Genomic DNA, 19,937 nt, shown 5'->3' on the forward strand with positions numbered 1-19,937 from the left:
GAATTATTAGTGTTGTTTATTTGGGGGTCAAAAATTATCTCTCACTTTCTAAATATTTTCAGTTATTTCATGTGGTTGGCCTAGGTACTCGTATGTTAATCAAAATTTTTACTCCAATTATACCCATGGGATTTTGGCAGAAAATTACTCTACCAAAGACATAAATTAACCATTTCAAGGTCTTCGCCCACTGTCTAGAGTAATTTTCTAAATATATTATGTTTTAGAAATTATAATAAATCTTGTATTGAGCATTAGATGCTTGTAAAAAAATTAAGTTCCAGTTTAAATAATTTGTATTTAGATGATAGCAGTAAATTAAATCTTTCACTATTTTTCACTATTTTTCTGCTTGTCCAGTGTGTAATGTTATTTGCTCTCAGTGAATGGATATATGCATATATATATATATATATGTATGTATAAGTTTGCTTTAAGGTAGAGAACATGAGAAGTCTGTATCTAAGATCATGTTCATTAGACCATGCTTATATTTTCAGTGTCCAAGCAACTAGAGTGTTAGAATATTTTTTCTGAGTGTTTATACAAATTCATTATAACCACCTGTATCAGTACTCTTAATGTAGCAGTTCTCAAAATTATTGGTCTCAGCACTTTTTTATATTATAATGGAGGACTCTGAAGAGCCTTTATATGGGTTGTAGCTATCAATATTTACCAAATATTGAAACCAAGAAATTGAAACTAAGAAGTATTTTAAATATGAACTAATTTAAATAATCCCATGTTAACATTAATAAAATTGTGAAAAATAACTTTTCCAAACTAAAATAAAATAATGAGAAGATAGGTGTTGTTATACATTTCCCATTCATGTGAAGTGATAACACACCATGTAACCTCAAGAGAACTGGTCATTTAGAGAATCTAAGAGTTGAAAAGGGCAATGGAATTTTAGGATTATCTTTAAGGTAACTTTGACTCCATGAACCCCTGTGGGTGGAGGGGGTCTTAGGAACCGCAAAACTGCTGTGCTAATGGATGAGGAAGAATTTAAGAGTTCTTAATTCTAGCATGTAACAACCACTATGATTTTCATCTTAAGGTAGCAACTGTCTAGTTAACTGAGTTAGGATTTGTGAAATACTGCAGTCAAAAACCATTTTGTCATTTTTAGTTTTTTTTGGAGCAGTGATACATCCTTGCCTTTTTCCTCCCTCAGAACTATCATCGAGTGGTCCGAGTCCCATGATAGAGGCTATGGAAAGTTTCAGACTGCTAAAATGGAAGATTTCACCTTCAATGACTTGTGTATTAAACTGGGTTTTCCGTACTTATACTGTCACCAGGGAGACTGTGAACATGTTGTTGTCATTACAGACATAAGGTAAGTGACAGCACATGTTTGTTCTTATTTTCCTTTTCTTTATTTCACAGTATAAAAGCACAGGTAGTTTTTGTTTATTTTTAAATAAGAGGGATAAAAGTAATCACCTCTGCAGCTTGGCTTGGGAGCAGCAACAGTTAAGTGTTTGCTTTCCATGCGATGACCAACTCTGCCTCCATTTGCATGAATGAGAAATATTTTACTGTTTACTAGAGGATTAAAAAGTGTAAAGTTTTAAAATTTTCTTCATTTGTGTGTTAGACAGCTATTATTCAGAGTGTAGTTATCCACTTTGCAAATCTTAATAGGCCTTTGCTTAGCATTATCTAGGTTTATCTTTACCCAAAATTTGAAGGAGAAAAAAGGGAATTAGGGAAGAGTAATTCTAATATTTGATAAATAGGAAGTCTTACTGCTGTGAGACAAAGTGGGGAGGACTAACAGTCTCAGATGAGAGCTGGGGATTAGGTATAAATTTTGTATAGCTGGTATCTCTCTTCCTCATGAATAAGACCCTTCATTTCCTTATTGGGAAATGTCTATGAAGGACCAGTATGTGGGAGTAAGCACTGCTCTATCCCTGTTTTGACTTCTCCTGAGAGAGCATTTTTAAGTGTTTTTTTTGTGTGTGTGTGGAGCAGTGTAGCCACATTTTTATTATACCAATAATACGAACTGATGCTTTTAAAAGGTCCCTGCTTATTTGGATCATAGTGACCATTCTCTCAAAATATATGTCCCATGCATTCATTCTCAGCAATCTACTAGGGGAAGTATGTACCACAATGTGTAAACTTTGAAAGAGGTAAACATGGGATGCAAAGCAGAATAGATAAGACATAAAAGGACATAGATAAGAAGATAAGACACCCCCAGAGTGATGGGAAAGGAAATCCCAGAATTACGGCTGTGGAACAGACATAGAGAAGAGCTTAGTCCAGAGACTGGAACAGGACTGAGAAGTTAGAAAGCACGTCTGGAACTAGTAAGCCTCCCACCGGCATGTCACCTGTAGGGAGAGTGCATTTACTGCTCGTCAGAAAACAGGACTGAATTTGTGACAGGTGCACCAAAACCTAAGTACATGCAAACACGAGAGAATTAGGAGCTAGAAAACAAAGCACTACACGATAAAAGAAACCTGTAGTCAAATCGTGTAGTTTAGGTTGAAGTAATAGTAACATAATTTAAACATTAAATATCTATTTAGCCACTTATAGTTCTGTAGAGGGATGTTGAGGAGCTAAGTTTTTTAAAAGTTAAGAATGGAAAACAGTTGTCCCTATGGAAGAACAGCTGAAGCGAGAGCCAGGAGAGCTCAAACCTCACAAATTTGTATCTTAAAATTATGTATTTTAATTTGATGATGTGTTCTTTAAATTTTACATAAGCTGTTCTGCCTGCTTTTCCACTGAAATAAATGAAAGAGAACGTGCCTCAGAATAAGCATAAAATGCAAGACAATGAAGTTTCTCTGATGGTCCTGGTTTCCTTACATTTCTTCTGTGTAGGCATATTGCTGTACAGTGTCATTCTTTAAACAAGGTCATGTGGGGGGAAAAATTACACTTATTAAGCATTTGCAATGGAGGCCTTTCCTAAGGAATTTTAACATACTTAAGACTACAGGTCATTTTTTATTTTACAGGTGGATTTAATTATGCAATGCCATTCCATAGTTTAATAACTGGTAAACTGTTAAACATTTATTATCATTTTCTGACATTGATATATTGCTACCTTTTAACTAAAAAACAAGAATCAAATTTTAGAATCATCAGGGACCCTTAGAATACCCTTGTGCATCCTTTCATTTTTCAGGTGAAGCATGTGAGCTCCAGTAAGGTTATGGGATTTTAACCCAAACCCACTCAATTAGTGGCATAGTAGATACAGAGATTGACTTGCACTTAGAATTTCTTAGTATTGAGACCTAAAACTAAAGTCCTGCTAGTTCACATAATGCCAGGAGTCATTTATTTGGATTTAGTAAATGGGACAATGAACAAGAGCCATGTTGTAATACATAGCCAGTTGCTCCTAGGTTTAGTAGTAGCTTCTCCGACAGAATACATTCAAGTGCTGCATTTAACTTCCTCTTAGAGTTGCAGAACATATTACCAATGGAGGGATTTGGGACACTTCACAGCAGAGAAAACATCATTTAATCCAAAATGCTCTTTTGGAGAAAGTTGTTTTGTGGAACAGTTTGGTCAGACTTGGTTTAACGAGTCAGTTTATACCTCAATCTTTCATAAGCAAAAAATAGAAAAATATACCTACTGTATTAATAGTGCTGATAAATTTTATTATTTACAGATCACAGGAATTTGCTCTTTAATATCTTCACTTATTTTCTCATGTACAAAAAAGGCTTGTGCATCATGATGATTGCTTGGATAGGACACTTTATCCCCTTCTTATCAAGAAGCATTGGCTATGGACCAGAAAATGTTTTGTTTGTAAAATGTACACAGCCAGGTAAGTGATACCTATTTTTCCTTGAGCAAATTAATTTCCAACAGTCAAGGACTTTGGATTTTTGGTAGTTGAGTTCTTTTCTGTTTTGAATCCAATGACTTATACTTTGGAGTATAAATAATATAAAGGGTTTTATCTAGTAGGGAAGTACTGCAGATAAGTTTAGTAGGTTACAAATGTTTTTAAACAATAAGGAAATTAATTCTAATTCTAATAGCACAAGTCCAGGGTTAGGTCAGACTTCATTTTGGTTGATTCGATGCTCAATGTCATCAGGGAGCCATGTTCTTTCTGCTGCTTCTCTGCAGTTTACAAAATCAGCTTCATCCTCAGCTTCTCCTTGATGAAAAAATAACAGCATCTCATGTCAAAATGTGGTTTTACTGGATTTTTGTTTTATGTGTTCTGTACATTTAGAGTGTTTAATTATGAATCAGAGTGAAAAGATCATTCAGAGGGAAAGGGAACAATTTATTAATTTATATTTTGGGTTCCCCCCAACAATTTGCTTTTGTAAATAATCAATAGGAAAAGTATAACAGTAATCAGATCTAAAATGGAAATCAGGGAATATTAAAAACATTCCTTGAGAAGCAAAATTCAGGTAAGACTGAAAAATAGCATTTTCATCTTACTGTTGACCAGTAATATCTTGGGCCAAAAAACAATGTTTCAGTTGAATAACATTGCCCATATTCCCATTTGTGAACATGCTGTAATATTTTATCCTAAGTTCTAGGTAAAACAACTGGAATTTTCAAATTAAACAGTACTAATTTAGCTAGATAAATTAAGCATAAGTTTATCAGGCCTTATAGCATCTTAATGTACAATTTTTTTAAGATGGCCTATTTGAAGAAAATGATGTTCATAATAACATTTATTTGGGGAGGACAGGTATGTCACAGCAAAATGTATGATGCTTTCATGTATGGATTTGTATTTTTCTCCACTTACCTTTAAGTAGTCTTTCAGAGAAACAGCATTCTGCAGTGTTTCTGTTCGTTGCCATTTTGCCTTGCAGAGTATTGATAGTGATATGTCTGTATCTATATATGTATATAAAATTATATAAAGGATTATAATGTATTATAAGATAGAAGAAGGCAATAATGAGAATGTTGTGTACATACTACTACAAGTCACAACTTATGTTAAACTTGATAATATTGTAATTTTTTTTCTTAATTACAGATGGGTGACAAACAATGACAGTTTTGCACCAGAGGACCCATGTTTTTTTTGTGATGTTTGCTTCCGAATGCTCCACTATGATTCAGAAGGCAACAAACTGGGGGAATTCCTTGCTTATCCTTATGTTGATCCTGGAACCTTTAATTAGTAACAAAAAGTATACCCTTTTGAAATAACTCTCTTATTAGATGGTTACTTTTATTTCCAAGACATACTGCCACTGAGGAACAGGATCCACCCGTAGCAGTCAACTAAAACCATGTTCTCCCACACCCCATGCAAAAGTTCCAATCACATTTTTTTATAAAGTAACTTGTATTTAAATATTTAGGAACATAATTAAATTATTTTAGTACTTATTCCTACTTTTTATTTAGTGTTCTTTGTCCATTTTTAAGTGAGTTGCTTATCTTACAAAGTTGTAGGAGTGCTTTATGTATTTTGAATGTAAATCCTTTGTCAGATACATGTATTGATTTTCTCCCAGTCTGTGGCCTGCCCTATTCATTCTGTGTCCAGACTGTTTTGCTAATTTGTCATTAGCAAAATTCAGTTAATGATATATCAAATGGAAGTATTTTGAAAATTCTTTGAAGAATGTAAGCTATACCCTGTAACATGAGGCTTCCAAGGTAAAGACCCTTTAAATATCTAATAAAAATGAGGGAGAAATTAAAATATTATTTAATAAATACAATATTAATAGCTATTATGTAACTTTACAGTGGGCTCTTTTGTAATGTTTTGTTTTGATAGAAACCAAGCACACTAAACATTTTAGACTCACTACATGAATGATGAATATAAAAGGTCTTAAGTATATACTTGTACCTTCACAGAAGTAACATTTAAATTGAAGCTTCATTTCTTGACAAGAATTTTCTCTGAATCACATATGCTTTGAATTTAGAATGCTAATTTAATATTTAGGATTTTTTTTAATGGTAGATTTCATTTAGTATGACCACTGAAACGGGAAAGAAATCAAGAGGCTGTTGATTGCTAGCTATGGCTCACTTATTCTTGGGCAATAATATCCTGTACTCTACATGCATAAAGAAACACAATAGTTTCCTGGCCCAGCCAACTCTTCCGTTCTTCTGGCCCCCTTGCTATATAATCCTAGTTATTCTCTCATTCTGGGCCAAAGAGCAACTTTGATAAATCCCAAGGTCTAGATCATCAGAGAAAATTTTAACTATTATATTGAACTGTTTTCTGGAGTTCTTTTTTGGTGGAAAATTTAAGACTTTCAAGAATGCTGTGTAGTAGTTCATTTTAAATGTGTCATACATAAATTTCGCTTTCTCTCTTCTAGGTTTTATTTAAATTCAGCTGAATTCCACATTACATGGATGGCTAAGAATAGATATTTACCATGTAAATCAAAAACTGATGAAGCCTGTAAGCCTACGTGTTTAAAAGGCTGACAGATGTTTTATGGACTTTAATGCCACATATCTGTAGTCGATCGGTGTGTAGAGGACAAGCACCTGTTTCTGGTATGTCTAGCAGTGTTCTCGTTCACTGGTCACTTTAATACACCAGCAGATAAGTATAAAGAAGTAAGAGGTCCTGCCATGACTAGACCTAGGTTTTTATTATTATTGCCTAAATTTTTACGTTCACATTTCCAATGTTACTAAATTGAACAGTTTGAAACTCATAGATTTATGCAGTTCCTAAAAGCTCCACAGTTCAAAAAATGAATTCTTTATAGGCCTTACACTAGTATGCAAGGGTTTGTTTACTCTTAACAATTTGTATCATTTCACAGTTTCAGAAAAATGAATTGTCAAAGCAAAAGCACTAGTCCACATGTAGACATGTAGTGCCAATCTATTCATTTTACTAGACAAAGAAGAAAGCCATTTGTAACATTATTGCTACTGGAATTCTTGTTTTACCATTTATTGAGAATATTACTCTGCTGGTTCTTAAAGTTAACTTGTTTAACTTGTTCACTAAGGTTAGTTACAGAGGCTCTTTCTATTATTATTTCCTGGAGAAATCTAGAGAGGAAAGGCTAATCAGGTTACTTCCAGAATTTCCCAGTGTAATGTCTGTTAGTTATACAGAGGTCTCCCACTAAGTTCAAGTCAAAAGAAACTTCTAGCTTTGAAATAGGCATGAAAGGTATCTTGAATCAAGCATAAAGCTTCAAAATTCACTATTAAACACATCATGATTATTACATTACATATAATATCCTAAAGAAGAAAAAACATACAAAAATACTGTCATTAGCTTACTAATCAACATTCTCTGCGGTAGTTAAAAAAAGAGTTTGGTTTTGACGTGTGAAGTGGATGTTACAAAATCACTATCTAAAAGATACCAATTTCCATCAACCTCTTTTTTCAGGCTCCAGTTCCTTAAAGGATAATCTGACCCTTTCTCCCAATCATGCAATGTCTTTCAACTTTAAAGTGAGAGAATTACACAGCACAAAAATAAGCACATTTCTGCCTATATAGCAGCCTTTTCATTTCTTAAGGTGTAGTTGTGGATTTGCACATCATCCTCTCTGGCCAATGGAACAAAGTAAGTTAGTGAAGCCCTCAGTGACTGATAAAAAGACTTTTGCTCTTGTATAGGATTAGATGACACCCTCTCACCCTGACCTGACATCTTCAACCAGGTAAGTAAGTGTATACAGGTACACTACAGTCAGTGCATCAGCAAAAACTGAGTAAAACTATCATCCTACTTTTTGAAACTGTAAGATATAATAGCAATTACAAGGCTTAAGGTATGCCAGTCAAGCTCTTTACACATATAAAGTCCCATTCAAGTTCTCCAGTTAGGTGGTAAATCTGAAATTTTTCCAAAGCAGCTGAGAAAATTAACAGTTGATTCTGTTGGGTCATGCATTACTCTTTTAAATGTTATCCAATGGTTTGAAAAGCAACACAAAATAGATGTTTATACACTTAAAAAGATACGGTTTTCTTTTCTTTTCTTTTCTTTTTTTTGGGCTAGTTCTCATTTGAACTCTAACTTGTTCACAGCTGTGGAGTTCTGACAAATACACAATTTAAAGTGAGCCAATGCTCCTGAAAGTTCTGGACAATTATTTGACTTCTCAAGTGTTCTGAGTGGTGGTTATGCATGCATCAATCTATGACAAAAGAGAAAATTCCTTGAGGGTTAAAAGAGAAGGCAACTGTGTTTAAACATTAAATCAATCAACTGGTGAGAGTGAGATCAGCCCATATAAGCAGACCAATTTTCAGAATGCTGCCATATATCAACAGAAATAAAAAAAATTCTATGGTGTCTTGGTAAAACTACATAGATCTGTTGTGTCCCAGAAAAAAAGGGTGAACAAAAAATAATATTCTCTTTATTTTTATCATTTTGAGAATATGTTTTAGTTTCCCTGTCTCCCCAAACAACAGTGTCTATGACCAACTAAGAAATCATTCCCTTGGAAGCAAATTGAGAACTCCAACACACTTTGATCAATAGCAAAGAAGTAACTTACTAATAAGAGTTTGATAGAAAAATCCTTTAATCAAAACAAGTTTACATGTTGACACTTATGGCTTAACTAGAATAAATCTGCCCAAATTTAAATTGTACTCAGTACCAGATATAATGTAATAGAAAACAGTGGGTCTTAGTTCCCATTCAAAGACTTCTCAAAAGCAAAACTATTATTGAAGTTATTCACACTTTTCATCTGTAGATGAAAACAATTATCTGAGAGGTCAAAACATACAATGCATGTCACATGCAAACACTGGTATTAAGCTATTTTTCCCCATATTCAGAGTTAACATCACAAGTGTTTTAACCACCAACTGACCTAATATTCCAAAAATGCTATCTGTTAAGTTATTCTTAAATTTTGTGTTAACCTTGGTTCACCCTGATTTAGTCCATATACTTGTATACACAGACCGTCAAAGTACTCCTTTATTTGGTCTCCTGCCTCAGAGCAACATTTTCACTTTTTGTAGTCCTATCACATGTATGATACAGGAATAAAAATTCCCCAGCCATGTTTTCAAATGAGTTGGTTTCCTTATAAGCATTATGAATTTTTTTCCAATTAAAAAAATACTTAATGACTTCCTTAATGAACATGACTTTAGAAACATTCAGAAATTTGAGACATTTCTTGAAAATAAACTTTTATCTTTTAGTTTTCAGTTTCAACTACTAGTGCCTGCAAAAGATCTTGGGTGGTTGAATCCTAAAGCCAGATTCATTCCTCTATTATACCCCATTCTGCTCTCTGCAGGAAAATTATGACTTCACTTAATTCCCAGCCAAAAAAACTAAATTACCATCAAAAGTTAACATGAGTTTTCTATCTTGTAGAATTGTCAGTTCACATTGGATTATCTAGTCATACAAAAAGGTATACAGACCACACGTTACAAAGCAGCAGGATAATGTAGCACAATGTAGACTGAGATTAAAATTAACTTGATAAAAGGAGAGAGTAGTTGTATAGAAGTAACATTTTATCTATCATAAAAATGCATGACTTCTACAAAACCCACACAGTGAAAAGACAGTCTGATAAATCCAAGATTTGTAAAAACTGCACAAAACCCACAGTATCTGGGAATAGAGGAAAGATTTATACAAGTAGCAATTTTAAAAATGTAACTTTTCTACTATCAATTACACATTAACATACACACACACTAATTGGAAATATTCTACAACCAATGTCTGGAAAAGCAGTTTAACATTTCTTAAGTGGATTTTCCCTCACATTTACTGTATAATGTAGCTGTTAATACTGCACAAGTACAATTAGCAATATTTAAACAAAGATAAAGGGATTACTTCTCCCTCAAAACAAGTTTTAAACATCAAAACCTAAGCTTATAAAAATGTAAAACTTTCTGCAATCTAAGTATTTTCAAGTGAAAACCATTACAAACTTCTCAAATGTTCTTTATATTCCAGGTATGTCAACCTAGTTATCTAGTGTAGAATCCTTCAGAGATATTTCAGTCTCTCTCTCTTCACTGGATGGCCTAAAGGAAAGGGGGAAACAAAGGTGTCACAACCGGGATCAGGGGCTTTTTTTTCCCTTAGGAGTAGAAAAAGACAGACATGAAATCTGTGCATTATGTCTTTAAAATCAACAAACGATTTTTGTTGTTAAATTTATTTTACCATGTTGTAATTTTCTTCCCAAAGTATTAAGCAGAACAAGCAAAATAACTCAGGGAAGCTTATGGCCCAGGCCCATCCCATCATTTCCAGCTTTAAAGTATGAGTTCTCTTTAAAGAACATGAAAATGTTTTTATCTGTGATACCAACATACACACAGACGACAAGATTTCCCTAAATTACAGAATGAGAAGGGATGCTTGATTCCAAGTCTTTCAAATGTACAGCAGCAGAATAAACCAAGACTTGGTAACTACAGTTTCCTATCTACTTAAGGATCAGTGTTGTAATACAAAACAGCTTTTGTGATTCTAACATCCAATTTCGCATGTCCAGAAAGTGTGACTTTAAGTCATTATAAAAGGTGTCTCAGTGAAAGAAGTTCAAAGAATAGTTGTTTTTTTAAACAGGATTCCTACCTAGCTCTATTTTTCCCTTTCTGATTTTCATCTTGCTTCCTAACGTTAGGAACTGAGTGATCAAAATATAATCCCTTCAAACAACAATTTGATTTAAAAACTAAAAACACATTAACGACCCATTAAAATATATCCTCACTTTTTCTTGCTGCTGGCCTCGTGGCTGTCTTTGCCTTCTTCACTGCTGTCTCCATTATGCTGTGGGTGGTTACTGTCCTGGGCATCAGACCCACCATTTAGAGTCTTTGAACCTTTAGAAGGATTCCAACGGAAAACCATTTCAGTTTCTAATACTTTAACATGTCCTTAAAATACCGACAATCAAAAAATAAAACATGGCCCTGAAGTTGCTATCAGTGTTTTTACTTGAAATTATACTGTAATCAAAAAAAAAAAAAATATATATATATATATATATATATAAACACACTTCCAATTGTAAAATAAATAAGTAACCAGGATGTAATGTATAGCATAAGGAATATAGTCAAAATATTGTAACAACTTGGTATGGTGATAGCTGGTACCTAGAATTATCATGTATATAAATGTTGAATCACTGTGTTGTACACCTGAAACTAATGTAATACTGTGTGTCAACTACCCTTCAATAAAAAATAATTATCCAGGGGGGAAAAAAAAAAAATTATACTGTAATCTTTTGGATAGCTGAAGACATAAGTTAAGAAGCATATTACTACAGAAAGCTATGGGAACAGGAAGTGGATAATCTGATTATTCCACTTGTTACTGTCATCACAAAGTTTTTCAGGGTGGTTTATCTTCTTAGAGCATTGTGATTTATTGTAGTTTTTAGGAAAAAAAATCACAGTAAACTTTTGTGTTTATCATTACTGGTATTCTAGAACAGTGTCAGTAGTAGTATTTCCTAATTTACAGGATTTCGTGCCCTATTACTAAGTAAAAAGATGGGGCTTCCCTGTATATCTTAACAAATCTCTGAAGAGACCTATATGATTCCCTAATAAATGAAACAATCCAACTTCTTTTGAATGTTGGTTTCTACATTAAGCAGCTGTACTAAGATGTTTAAATAACGTAGAATTGGGGGAGCTGATAATGGTACTGAGTCTACCTCAGATATATTCTCAAATATTTATGGCCAAGTCACAAAGAAAATTGATGGGGGTAATGAAAGAGAAATGATCCCACACTGATCATACTGACTACGGAAGCTGGGTGAGGAGAAAATGGCAAGTTCATTTTTCTCTACTTCAGTGTAGGTTAGAAATTTTTCCTAATTTAAATTAAAATAGCAACTACTAGTAGTGGTAGTAGTACTAAAAGCTAGTATTTAGCTACTAATTAAACTTGATGAATAATTATTTAAACTTGAACAGGAAAGACAGAAACTAAGGTTGAGCACTTTACTAGTTCTGCTAAATGCTTTATGAGATCTATCATTTAATGTAGATAATGAGATGTATCAAAGCCACTTTTGAAAAGCAGTCCCAGCAAATAATTACCACATACCTGTTTGTTCCTTTTCTAGCTTTTTGTTTGGCCCTTTCTTCCCTTGATCTTTGGTTTTATTTGCTTCCTCATGCTGTCTCTGTTCAGCAAGAGATTTATTCAGCACTTGTGTGATCACAGAGTCTCCTTCACCAACCAAAAACATGTTCTTAAACTTGTTATACAACATGGTAGACTTTTCCATGATAACCTGACTAACTTTGAATCGCCGTATCTGAGAAAACAAAAGACACACTCATAATTGTTTACCTAAATGATTTTTGAAGTGTTACTTTTTAATGAAGTGGTATGAGGTAATTTTTTAGATCTGCATTACTCAAGATCACTTACTTTTTTCAGTGTTGTGATCATCTCTGTATGTTTCTGAGCTTGCTGCATTGTGACCTGAAGTGAAGCAAGTTCATCCAAGGCCTCAATACATCTGTTCACATCCTTCATAACAAAACAGTAATATTTCATAACTCTTAGTTATCAGTCTATATAAGCTATTTCTAAAGATTACTTTCGAAATCTCAAATAACTAAGGCAGTACAAAATAACCAATAGCTTTTTCTTAAGTTTACACATAAACTCTTTAAATTTACACATAAAATCTTGTGAGAAAATATGAAGCTATAAAAACAGCACTGTATCTTTAAGTGAGGTGTTAAACACTTACAAGATTATCAATTTTGAGGGAATTTTTAATTTCAGCATGTATCCTTTGAAGACGAGAATCCATTGATGTTTCTATAAATTAAAATGTGAGACACAGTAAATACCTTTTCCAAAACCAGTATTTCTGTATAATCTACAAGTATAATAGAAATACTTGGTGATTATTTTAAATGTTCTTAGTAATCTGTCTACATCACTAAGTTATCTGCTGTATTTTTAGTATTTGGTTTAGGAAAGCAACATATACCATATAAGCAAAAAGATCACCATCTAGCTACATGTTTCTAAAATAAGCAGTCTGCTTTAATAACTAACTACTCTATCCCAATCCTTGAACACCTGCTTCACCTTCCACATTTAACCAAAAATAGGAACACTCTGAAACCAGATTTGTTAAAAATGGGAAAACACCTAGCATTTGGCAATGTTATAAAAATTAGACTTGAGATGATGGGCATTAAAATACAACACGATTCCTTAGGCAAGTTCACTTGATTATACTTAAAATACAAATCAATGTATATAGAATTCATTAGAGCTTTGAAAAAGTGCAGTTGTAGGATTTAAGGACATAAACTGATTTCAAAACCTGTATATGAAAAATTAGGTGTGTATAACTTCCTATATATAGTAATTTTATACATCTAAGAAAGTGAAATAACCAACCTCGCTTCTTCTCCACTTTCTTAACTTCTGGCTTCTTTCCTTCATCTTTATTCTGCCTATCAAATGTTAACACAAATATTTCAAAACATTGGAGCTTTGTGACTAATTATCAAACCCCCAATCCCTTTTCTTTAAAATAGTTAAGTCAGTAGCCTGTATCACAATGTGATTGTAATTTAAAACTCTGCAATGCCATAGCATTGGCATCACTGTCAATATAAAGCAAAACTTAAAACATGTAAAAAGGAACATGCTAAAATAAATAATCTAGCCATCTAATTTTTCAGTGGCATCACAAAATAACAGCCATGGTGGTGAATTTTTTTTCCAGCAATAACCAAATAAACAGTGCGTTGTTAAAAGGTCAATTCCAAGTTCAAAAGACAGGCCATAGTGGGAAGAGAGTGCCTATACACATTCTGTGAATTCTACTTCTACATCACAAATATTTTTTAAAGTTGCCTGTCAAAATAGGCTGATTTAATTGTTCCCACATCTCAAAGGGTAGATAATTTGAGTAGTGTGAAGTCAGTTTCAAGGTTAACTACTGTTTAAGTACTGCTACCATATTAAATGATTTTTTTTGCCAGTATATAGCAAACTTAAATGACATTCATTCACAAAGGAAAGGTACCACTTTACTATAAATCACAAAAATAACCGTTTAAAAATAAGTAATTTCTAGTACCTTGGCTTGGAGTTCAGGCCCTATTATAAATCAATTGAAATAGACAAGAACAAAAAAATATCTAAAAATCAGGTTTTTTTTTTTAAAAAACTTTATTTTAAAATTTTGGTTACAGTTTCATTTTTGTTTTCTTAACAAGTCTACTGTTTAATCTCTCAGGATTGAAAGAAAAACAATTATGAGGATTCTAAAGAATTAAACAACAAAGGAATGTCAAGGGATGGGCACAACTGCCCCATTCTCTGGGGTATAACTGCTATTCCAGTTTACACCTAGCTTCAAAACAAAACGATTTTTGTTTTCTAAATGAAATAATGCACAACCACCATCTTCATCTGAGCTTCTTATAACTATCAAACACAAAAGCTTCATTGTAAGCTTGGTAAAAATCTTTCAACAGGAATGATGGCCAACCTTAGTATGTAGTGTGTACCTTACAGGAAATTTTTTTTTAAGCAATCAACACAGTTATAATGCCATTAATGAAGTCCTCAATTTAGAATCTGGAACATTCTTCCATCAAGGGGGGAAGGGGGAAATTCAGTCCAATGAGTCTGTCTCAAGATCTTCATCTCTCGTTTGCTCCACTTGTATTCTCTTTTCAGTAACTGGATTAATGCTTTGAGCCCAAAATGAGATATATTTTTTATTACTGTAGATTACATGTTGTTTGGCTGGGAATACAATACAATAAACTTTATTTTGCATAATGCATTTCACACAAGCTGCATCTGAAATGCTTTACAGAGCAAAACTGTCCAAGTACAAAGTTTTGTAATAACAGGAGAAGGAAAGAAAACACAAGTATTAGAATTTGAGAAAATTACATTCGGAGGACATTCAAAAAGAAACTGAAACACATAAAGGTAACTGAGATACTGAAGAAAAGTTGGGCTAGATTTACTAAGCAATGACTAATTTTATATCTAATTTGGGGAGCACAATAAAGTTAAAAGCAACAAACAGTCCAACAACTTTTCAGTGAAAGGACAGAAAAGGATAGGTAACAAAAAGTAACTTTAGTATTTACAGAAATGGTCAGGCTAACAGATTAGCGGGAGTAACAGTTCTGAGCTTTAAATCAGTTTTTAAAATTACTCCCTCAAGTAGCTGAAACTGCTTATAAATCCTCCAAGAGCAACTAAGAAAGCAGATAGTCAAATGCTGTATTTGTGAAGAAAGACTTTGCTTACAAATTTATTATATAAAGGAAAAGTACAGAATTATTTAAGAATAAATTTCACTGCTTATCATTAAGCTTGTCTTAATGACCTAGAGCATGTTTTTAAAATCACCTCTTCACTAAAACAATAAAAAAAACAGTTTAGTCAGAATAATGCAAGATGCTTCACAAAGAAATGCTTTTCTGAGAAAGAACTCAGAAGTGACAGTCTATAAAGATACCTAGGAACACAAATGCAATAAACACATGAAGCCTAATCATCACTGCCATTGCTATTTTCCTTCTAATAAAGTAATTTTATAAAATAAAATGGGACATTCCCCATTCTAAATATATACAGTCTACAAGTATCAAAACTTATGAGAAATCAAGCTTTGAATTTGATTTAGAATTGAATATATCTAATGCAAACCTCAACAGCCATTAGATTTACTTTTACTGGCTTTTTGGGTTTCCAACTGTGCTTTTGTTATTTCTGCTGGTCTTTTGGAGGGAGGCCTGCTGGTGGTCAGCCAAGTAAGGATCTTTCATTCTTTCTCCACCAATGTATTATCATCACACTTTCTATGTACTTAACAGAAGTAAACAGTGGAGGACGAGGTTATTTTCTGCAAAGCCACTAACATTTAAATTATATCTGTACTGTCAGTTTAAATTAAAAATAATTCACAGGGTAATTACCTCAGTGAATTTCATCCTCTCTGAAAAGAATGAAGCTTGAAACATGATTATCATATGCTGAAGATTTTTTTTCTAACACATGGGAAAAGTCACTTCCTTAAAAGGCTCCACATATGGTCTGGAAAATGAGATTCTATTGTTTAAATCTTTCATGCTAGCTTAAAAAAAATCAAAATTTAAGTAAAAAAATACTTACTGCTCGGTTTCCATTTGTTCCTCTTGCTTGCGTTTTCTTTCTGCTACTTCTTTCTCATATTGGCCTCTCAGAATATTCCTTCTATGAGCAGCCTGAAAACTTCTTGCAGCTTTTCTCTTCTGTTTTGAGAATTGGGATGGAATTATCCAGTTAGTACTAGTGCTTCTAAGATTACAATCTTGAGAGGAAAAAAAAAAAGCAACTCATTTTCTTAAGGACGATTTTTTAAAATCTCATAATTATACATGTTACTATCTAACTTAAACTTTCACTTGACTTAGGGAATTAAAATCTACTTTCTGCACTGCTATAGGAGTGATTTACTTTCTTTAAAATGTATGTTAGACTATTTGCCTCTACACTAGGATTCTGACTTCAGTACCTGTTCACTGACAAGTACACTGCTCACCTTTTCCAATTTAAAGTTTTAGACTTCACAAGTTTTAAGAAACCAGATGAAAATAAACCAAAGATTTACACTACCTGGGCCTGTAGATGCCCAAGGCTTATTATACACAAAATTTGTGTTTTTCTACAAAAGATGCATAGCTTTAATAAAACTGCCTAACAACTGTGACATCCAAATAAAGAACAATTCACTGATAAAATGCACACTAAACAGGCCTTCAGAATGGTACAAATGTAACATATAAATGTGTCTATTATTTTACATCTGTCTTCACTGGTCACAATCTATCTGGCTTAATCTCTACTATCCTACCTTCTTTAGATAAATGTGGTTATTGAAGTTTATTATGTGACATTTAATTTTCGTATAAAAATTGTAAAAGGTAGTAAGATAAATTTAGAATGTACAATTAAGTTTTAAGTATGCTTTTTTAATGTAGCTAACTCAAGGTTATTCAAAGAGGCAAACAAATTCAGTTTCAACTTTTAATCACATTTTCACAATAATATCAGAAGTTTCCTAAACATTAAGAACTACAGAGTAAACTAAAAACAGAACAAATATTTTATTTGACAGATAAATGTTCTCACCTTTTCACTGTCCTGGTCATCTCCTTCCTCTTCAGAATCAGAGGTTGATGTAACTCCTGTTTTAGCTAAATTTTTCCTTTTTGATTCAACTTCTTTCTTTGCCTCTTTTTTGTCTGGCTCTTTTCTTGGCTTATCTTCTTCCTTCTGGCCTTCTTCATCCTTTTTAAGCTGCTTTTTAGGCTGTTTTTCCTCTTGCCCCTTTTTCTTACTTTTGTCTTCTTCAGTTACCCTATTTTAAAGAGCACAAACAATGCAAAATGAACCTTTATATCTCATTAATACTTGTCATTCAACCACACTTGCCCAGTCAACTGAGTATTTTGTATAACAGTTCTATAATTTATTTGTTATTTAATGACAAATTTAAAATATGTTTGAGTTAAAATGTAATGGAGTGTCTTTACAATCCAGTCATAAAAGGAAAAAAATCCTTTTAATATAAAAGATACAAAAATACAGTGGCATTAGAGGAAAAGAAAAGTAATTTTTTCTCTTTGTTTTTCAACTTTTTACAACTCATTCACTGAAAAAAATAATGAGTGCTATCTTACACGACGCAGTACTATTCTTGATTCTGGGGATACTATAGTGTATAGGATGGGTAATCGGTAAGATACCTGGACTTAATAGAGCTTATACTGTGGTTATTTAGAAGAGTAAATTATGTTTAAGAAGTAGGCACACTGGGAAAAATACAACTGCAGAAAGTGAACTGCATATGAACAAATATAGTCATTTTAGTATTCAAAGAAATAAACTTTCCAAGGCAGAAGGCTCCCAACTTATCCATATAATGGTACAATATGTGTTCAATGAAGTACAGCACTGAACTGGCACCCAAGCACTCCCATCACTAGACTTCAGACATCATTAAACAAAGTCAAACTCCTGAAATTGCTCAGTAATCCTACCATCACTCTTGGATGATATCTATGTGTACTAGTAGAGCAGAAATAAACATGAGTACTTAGGATATGATAACAGACTCTAGAAAGAGAATCAAATGGTACCAATGTTAACCATGTAATTACTATTATGGTGTATATGTCAACTAAAGCAATTCCATAAAGAAATATGACTTAAAGTTTGGAAAAACTGCTTAAAAACTAACCTTTTTACTGTTTAAGGAACTTCATAGATATTTTCACAAATTATACAATTACATCAATGGATTTGAGAGCTGAACGGGTCCTCAGATTATACAGTTCAACCCATTCCATTTGGCAAATGAGAAAAAGGTCAAACAATTTGCCTGATTTCTCAATTCCAAATCTACTGACCTCCTACCAGACAAATGCTTCCTTAAATACCTGAAGAGATTAAATTGGATTTTTATCTCTAGAAATTTTGTCACATAACTATCATTGGGTATACTTATTTTCAAATGTCATAAGGGTTTTATCCTTTTAATCAACTGACAAAAAAGCATGCAAGTAAAAATTAACTTTCTTCAGTACTTCCACAAATGTATTTTAATAATTTCATGGAGAGGGGAATAGGGTCAATCATAAAAAGCATTTCCATGGCTCTTAGTAGATATTAAAGAGTCCCACAAAGTATTACCCCCCATGGAAGGAAGCAAATATTAAAATTAGAAACTTTTTTTGTATTTCCACCCTGCAAATCTGCTTCTAGCAAATGTATTCTAACCAATTATTTGCACATGTACAAAACAATAGATGACGGTTCTTAAGGGATGTATCCAGGATTAAAGATGGCAGCATGAGAGGCAAGACACAGGCCTCCTACTAAAACTGCATGTAATACGAAAATGTAATTAATACAACCAATCCTGAAAGAGCAACAGAAAAGAACACCTGGACAAAACAACAGACCTCACGCAACAGGGTAACATACCAAAGCCATGACACTGCAGGACCCAAGCCCTTCCCCCATCCCAGCTCACTGGTGGGAGGAAGAGAAACAAAGTGGGCAGGGAGTGGAGGCCTGGGATTTCTGAACACTGAGCTCTAGAGATCTGCTCTGGGAGTGCAAATCTACATTGCATGGTGCTCTGGTGATTAGGGGGGTTGAAAAGCTAAGACACAAATACCTGGAGAGACTGAGATTCCAGCCACTTGTGGAAAACGGATCAATATCTGGCTGCTCTAGAACAAAAGAAAGGTGGGTAGTCTTGAGAGACTTCCTAACAGCGAGAGGGCTTCTAAAGGGGCAAGGATTGCACAGAGCTTCCTGCTCAGGAGAAAGGACATGTAGACAAAATTGTCCATGTGCACACTGCCAAGCAGATTAGGAACTTTCACGATCTTCAGGCGCTCCAGTCCCCTGGCTGGCTACACAGCTCCAAGGCACCCCACTGTGATATGCAGCCTGCTGTACCTTCCTCCCAACCAGCCTGCACCTGGCTCACAAATCGGCAAACTCTGACCTGGAGTCAGGCAAGCCAAGGAGAAGCACCACTTACAGCAGCTACAAACGCAAAGCACAGAGGCTTATACCTAATGTGCTCGGCCCACTGGTTCTGGCAGTGGAGACCGGTGTAACAGCCAGGAAGCAGAAAAGAGCTCTTTCCTCCCCCCAGGCACCAACACCGCTCCCCTGCAACCCCCAACAATGCTCCAGGGGCTAAGCAGCTCCAGAGGGTAGAGCTTCTGGGCACTAGAGGGCACCACATACAAATATGAAAAATCAAAGGAACCTGGTTCAAAGAAAAACCCTACATACACCAAAAAGAGTCAAATGAAACTGATCTCATGAATTTTCCTGAAAGAGATTTCAAAATAGAAATCATAAACATGCTCATGGACGTACAGAAAAATATTCAAGAACT

General features: G+C 33.9%; 2 protein-coding genes across 8 annotated transcripts in view; one reads left to right on the plus strand and one right to left on the minus strand.

The window, feature by feature from the left end:
- SNAPC3 (small nuclear RNA activating complex polypeptide 3) overlaps positions 1–5,745 on the plus strand; it is a 53,204-nt gene extending 47,459 nt beyond the window's left edge. For all 3 annotated transcript variants that reach the window (XM_036926659.2, XM_036926660.2, XM_036926658.2), the window contains 3 exons: positions 1,184–1,348; positions 3,722–3,829; positions 5,024–5,745. In XM_036926659.2, coding sequence (XP_036782554.2) covers positions 1,184–1,348; positions 3,722–3,829; positions 5,024–5,171 — 421 coding nt within the window. In that variant the 3' untranslated portion in view covers positions 5,172–5,745. The remainder of the gene's footprint in view (positions 1–1,183; positions 1,349–3,721; positions 3,830–5,023) is intronic.
- The window catches only part of PSIP1 (PC4 and SRSF1 interacting protein 1), a 46,447-nt gene continuing 30,006 nt past the window's right edge, over positions 3,497–19,937 (minus strand). The window contains exons 9-17 of one of the 5 annotated variants that reach the window (XM_036926651.2): positions 17,147–17,375; positions 16,148–16,266; positions 13,400–13,455; positions 12,735–12,805; positions 12,407–12,508; positions 12,077–12,290; positions 10,722–10,833; positions 4,787–4,878; positions 3,497–4,168 (exon numbers count right to left, since the gene is read on the minus strand). In XM_036926651.2, the coding sequence (XP_036782546.1) occupies positions 4,065–4,168; positions 4,787–4,878; positions 10,722–10,833; positions 12,077–12,290; positions 12,407–12,508; positions 12,735–12,805; positions 13,400–13,455; positions 16,148–16,266; positions 17,147–17,375 (1,099 nt within the window). In that variant the 3' untranslated portion in view covers positions 3,497–4,064. Of the gene's footprint in view, positions 4,169–4,786; positions 4,879–8,558; positions 10,024–10,721; positions 10,834–12,076; positions 12,291–12,406; positions 12,509–12,734; positions 12,806–13,399; positions 13,456–13,483; positions 14,842–16,147; positions 16,267–17,146; positions 17,376–19,937 lie in introns of those variants that run through there. The other 4 variants (XM_036926652.2, XM_036926653.2, XM_036926656.2 and 1 more) reach the window with 4 other exon arrangements.

The sequence above is a fragment of the Manis pentadactyla genome, chromosome 3 (genome assembly GCF_030020395.1).
Source record: "Manis pentadactyla isolate mManPen7 chromosome 3, mManPen7.hap1, whole genome shotgun sequence".
In the NCBI taxonomy this organism is placed as follows: Eukaryota; Metazoa; Chordata; class Mammalia; order Pholidota; family Manidae; genus Manis; species Manis pentadactyla.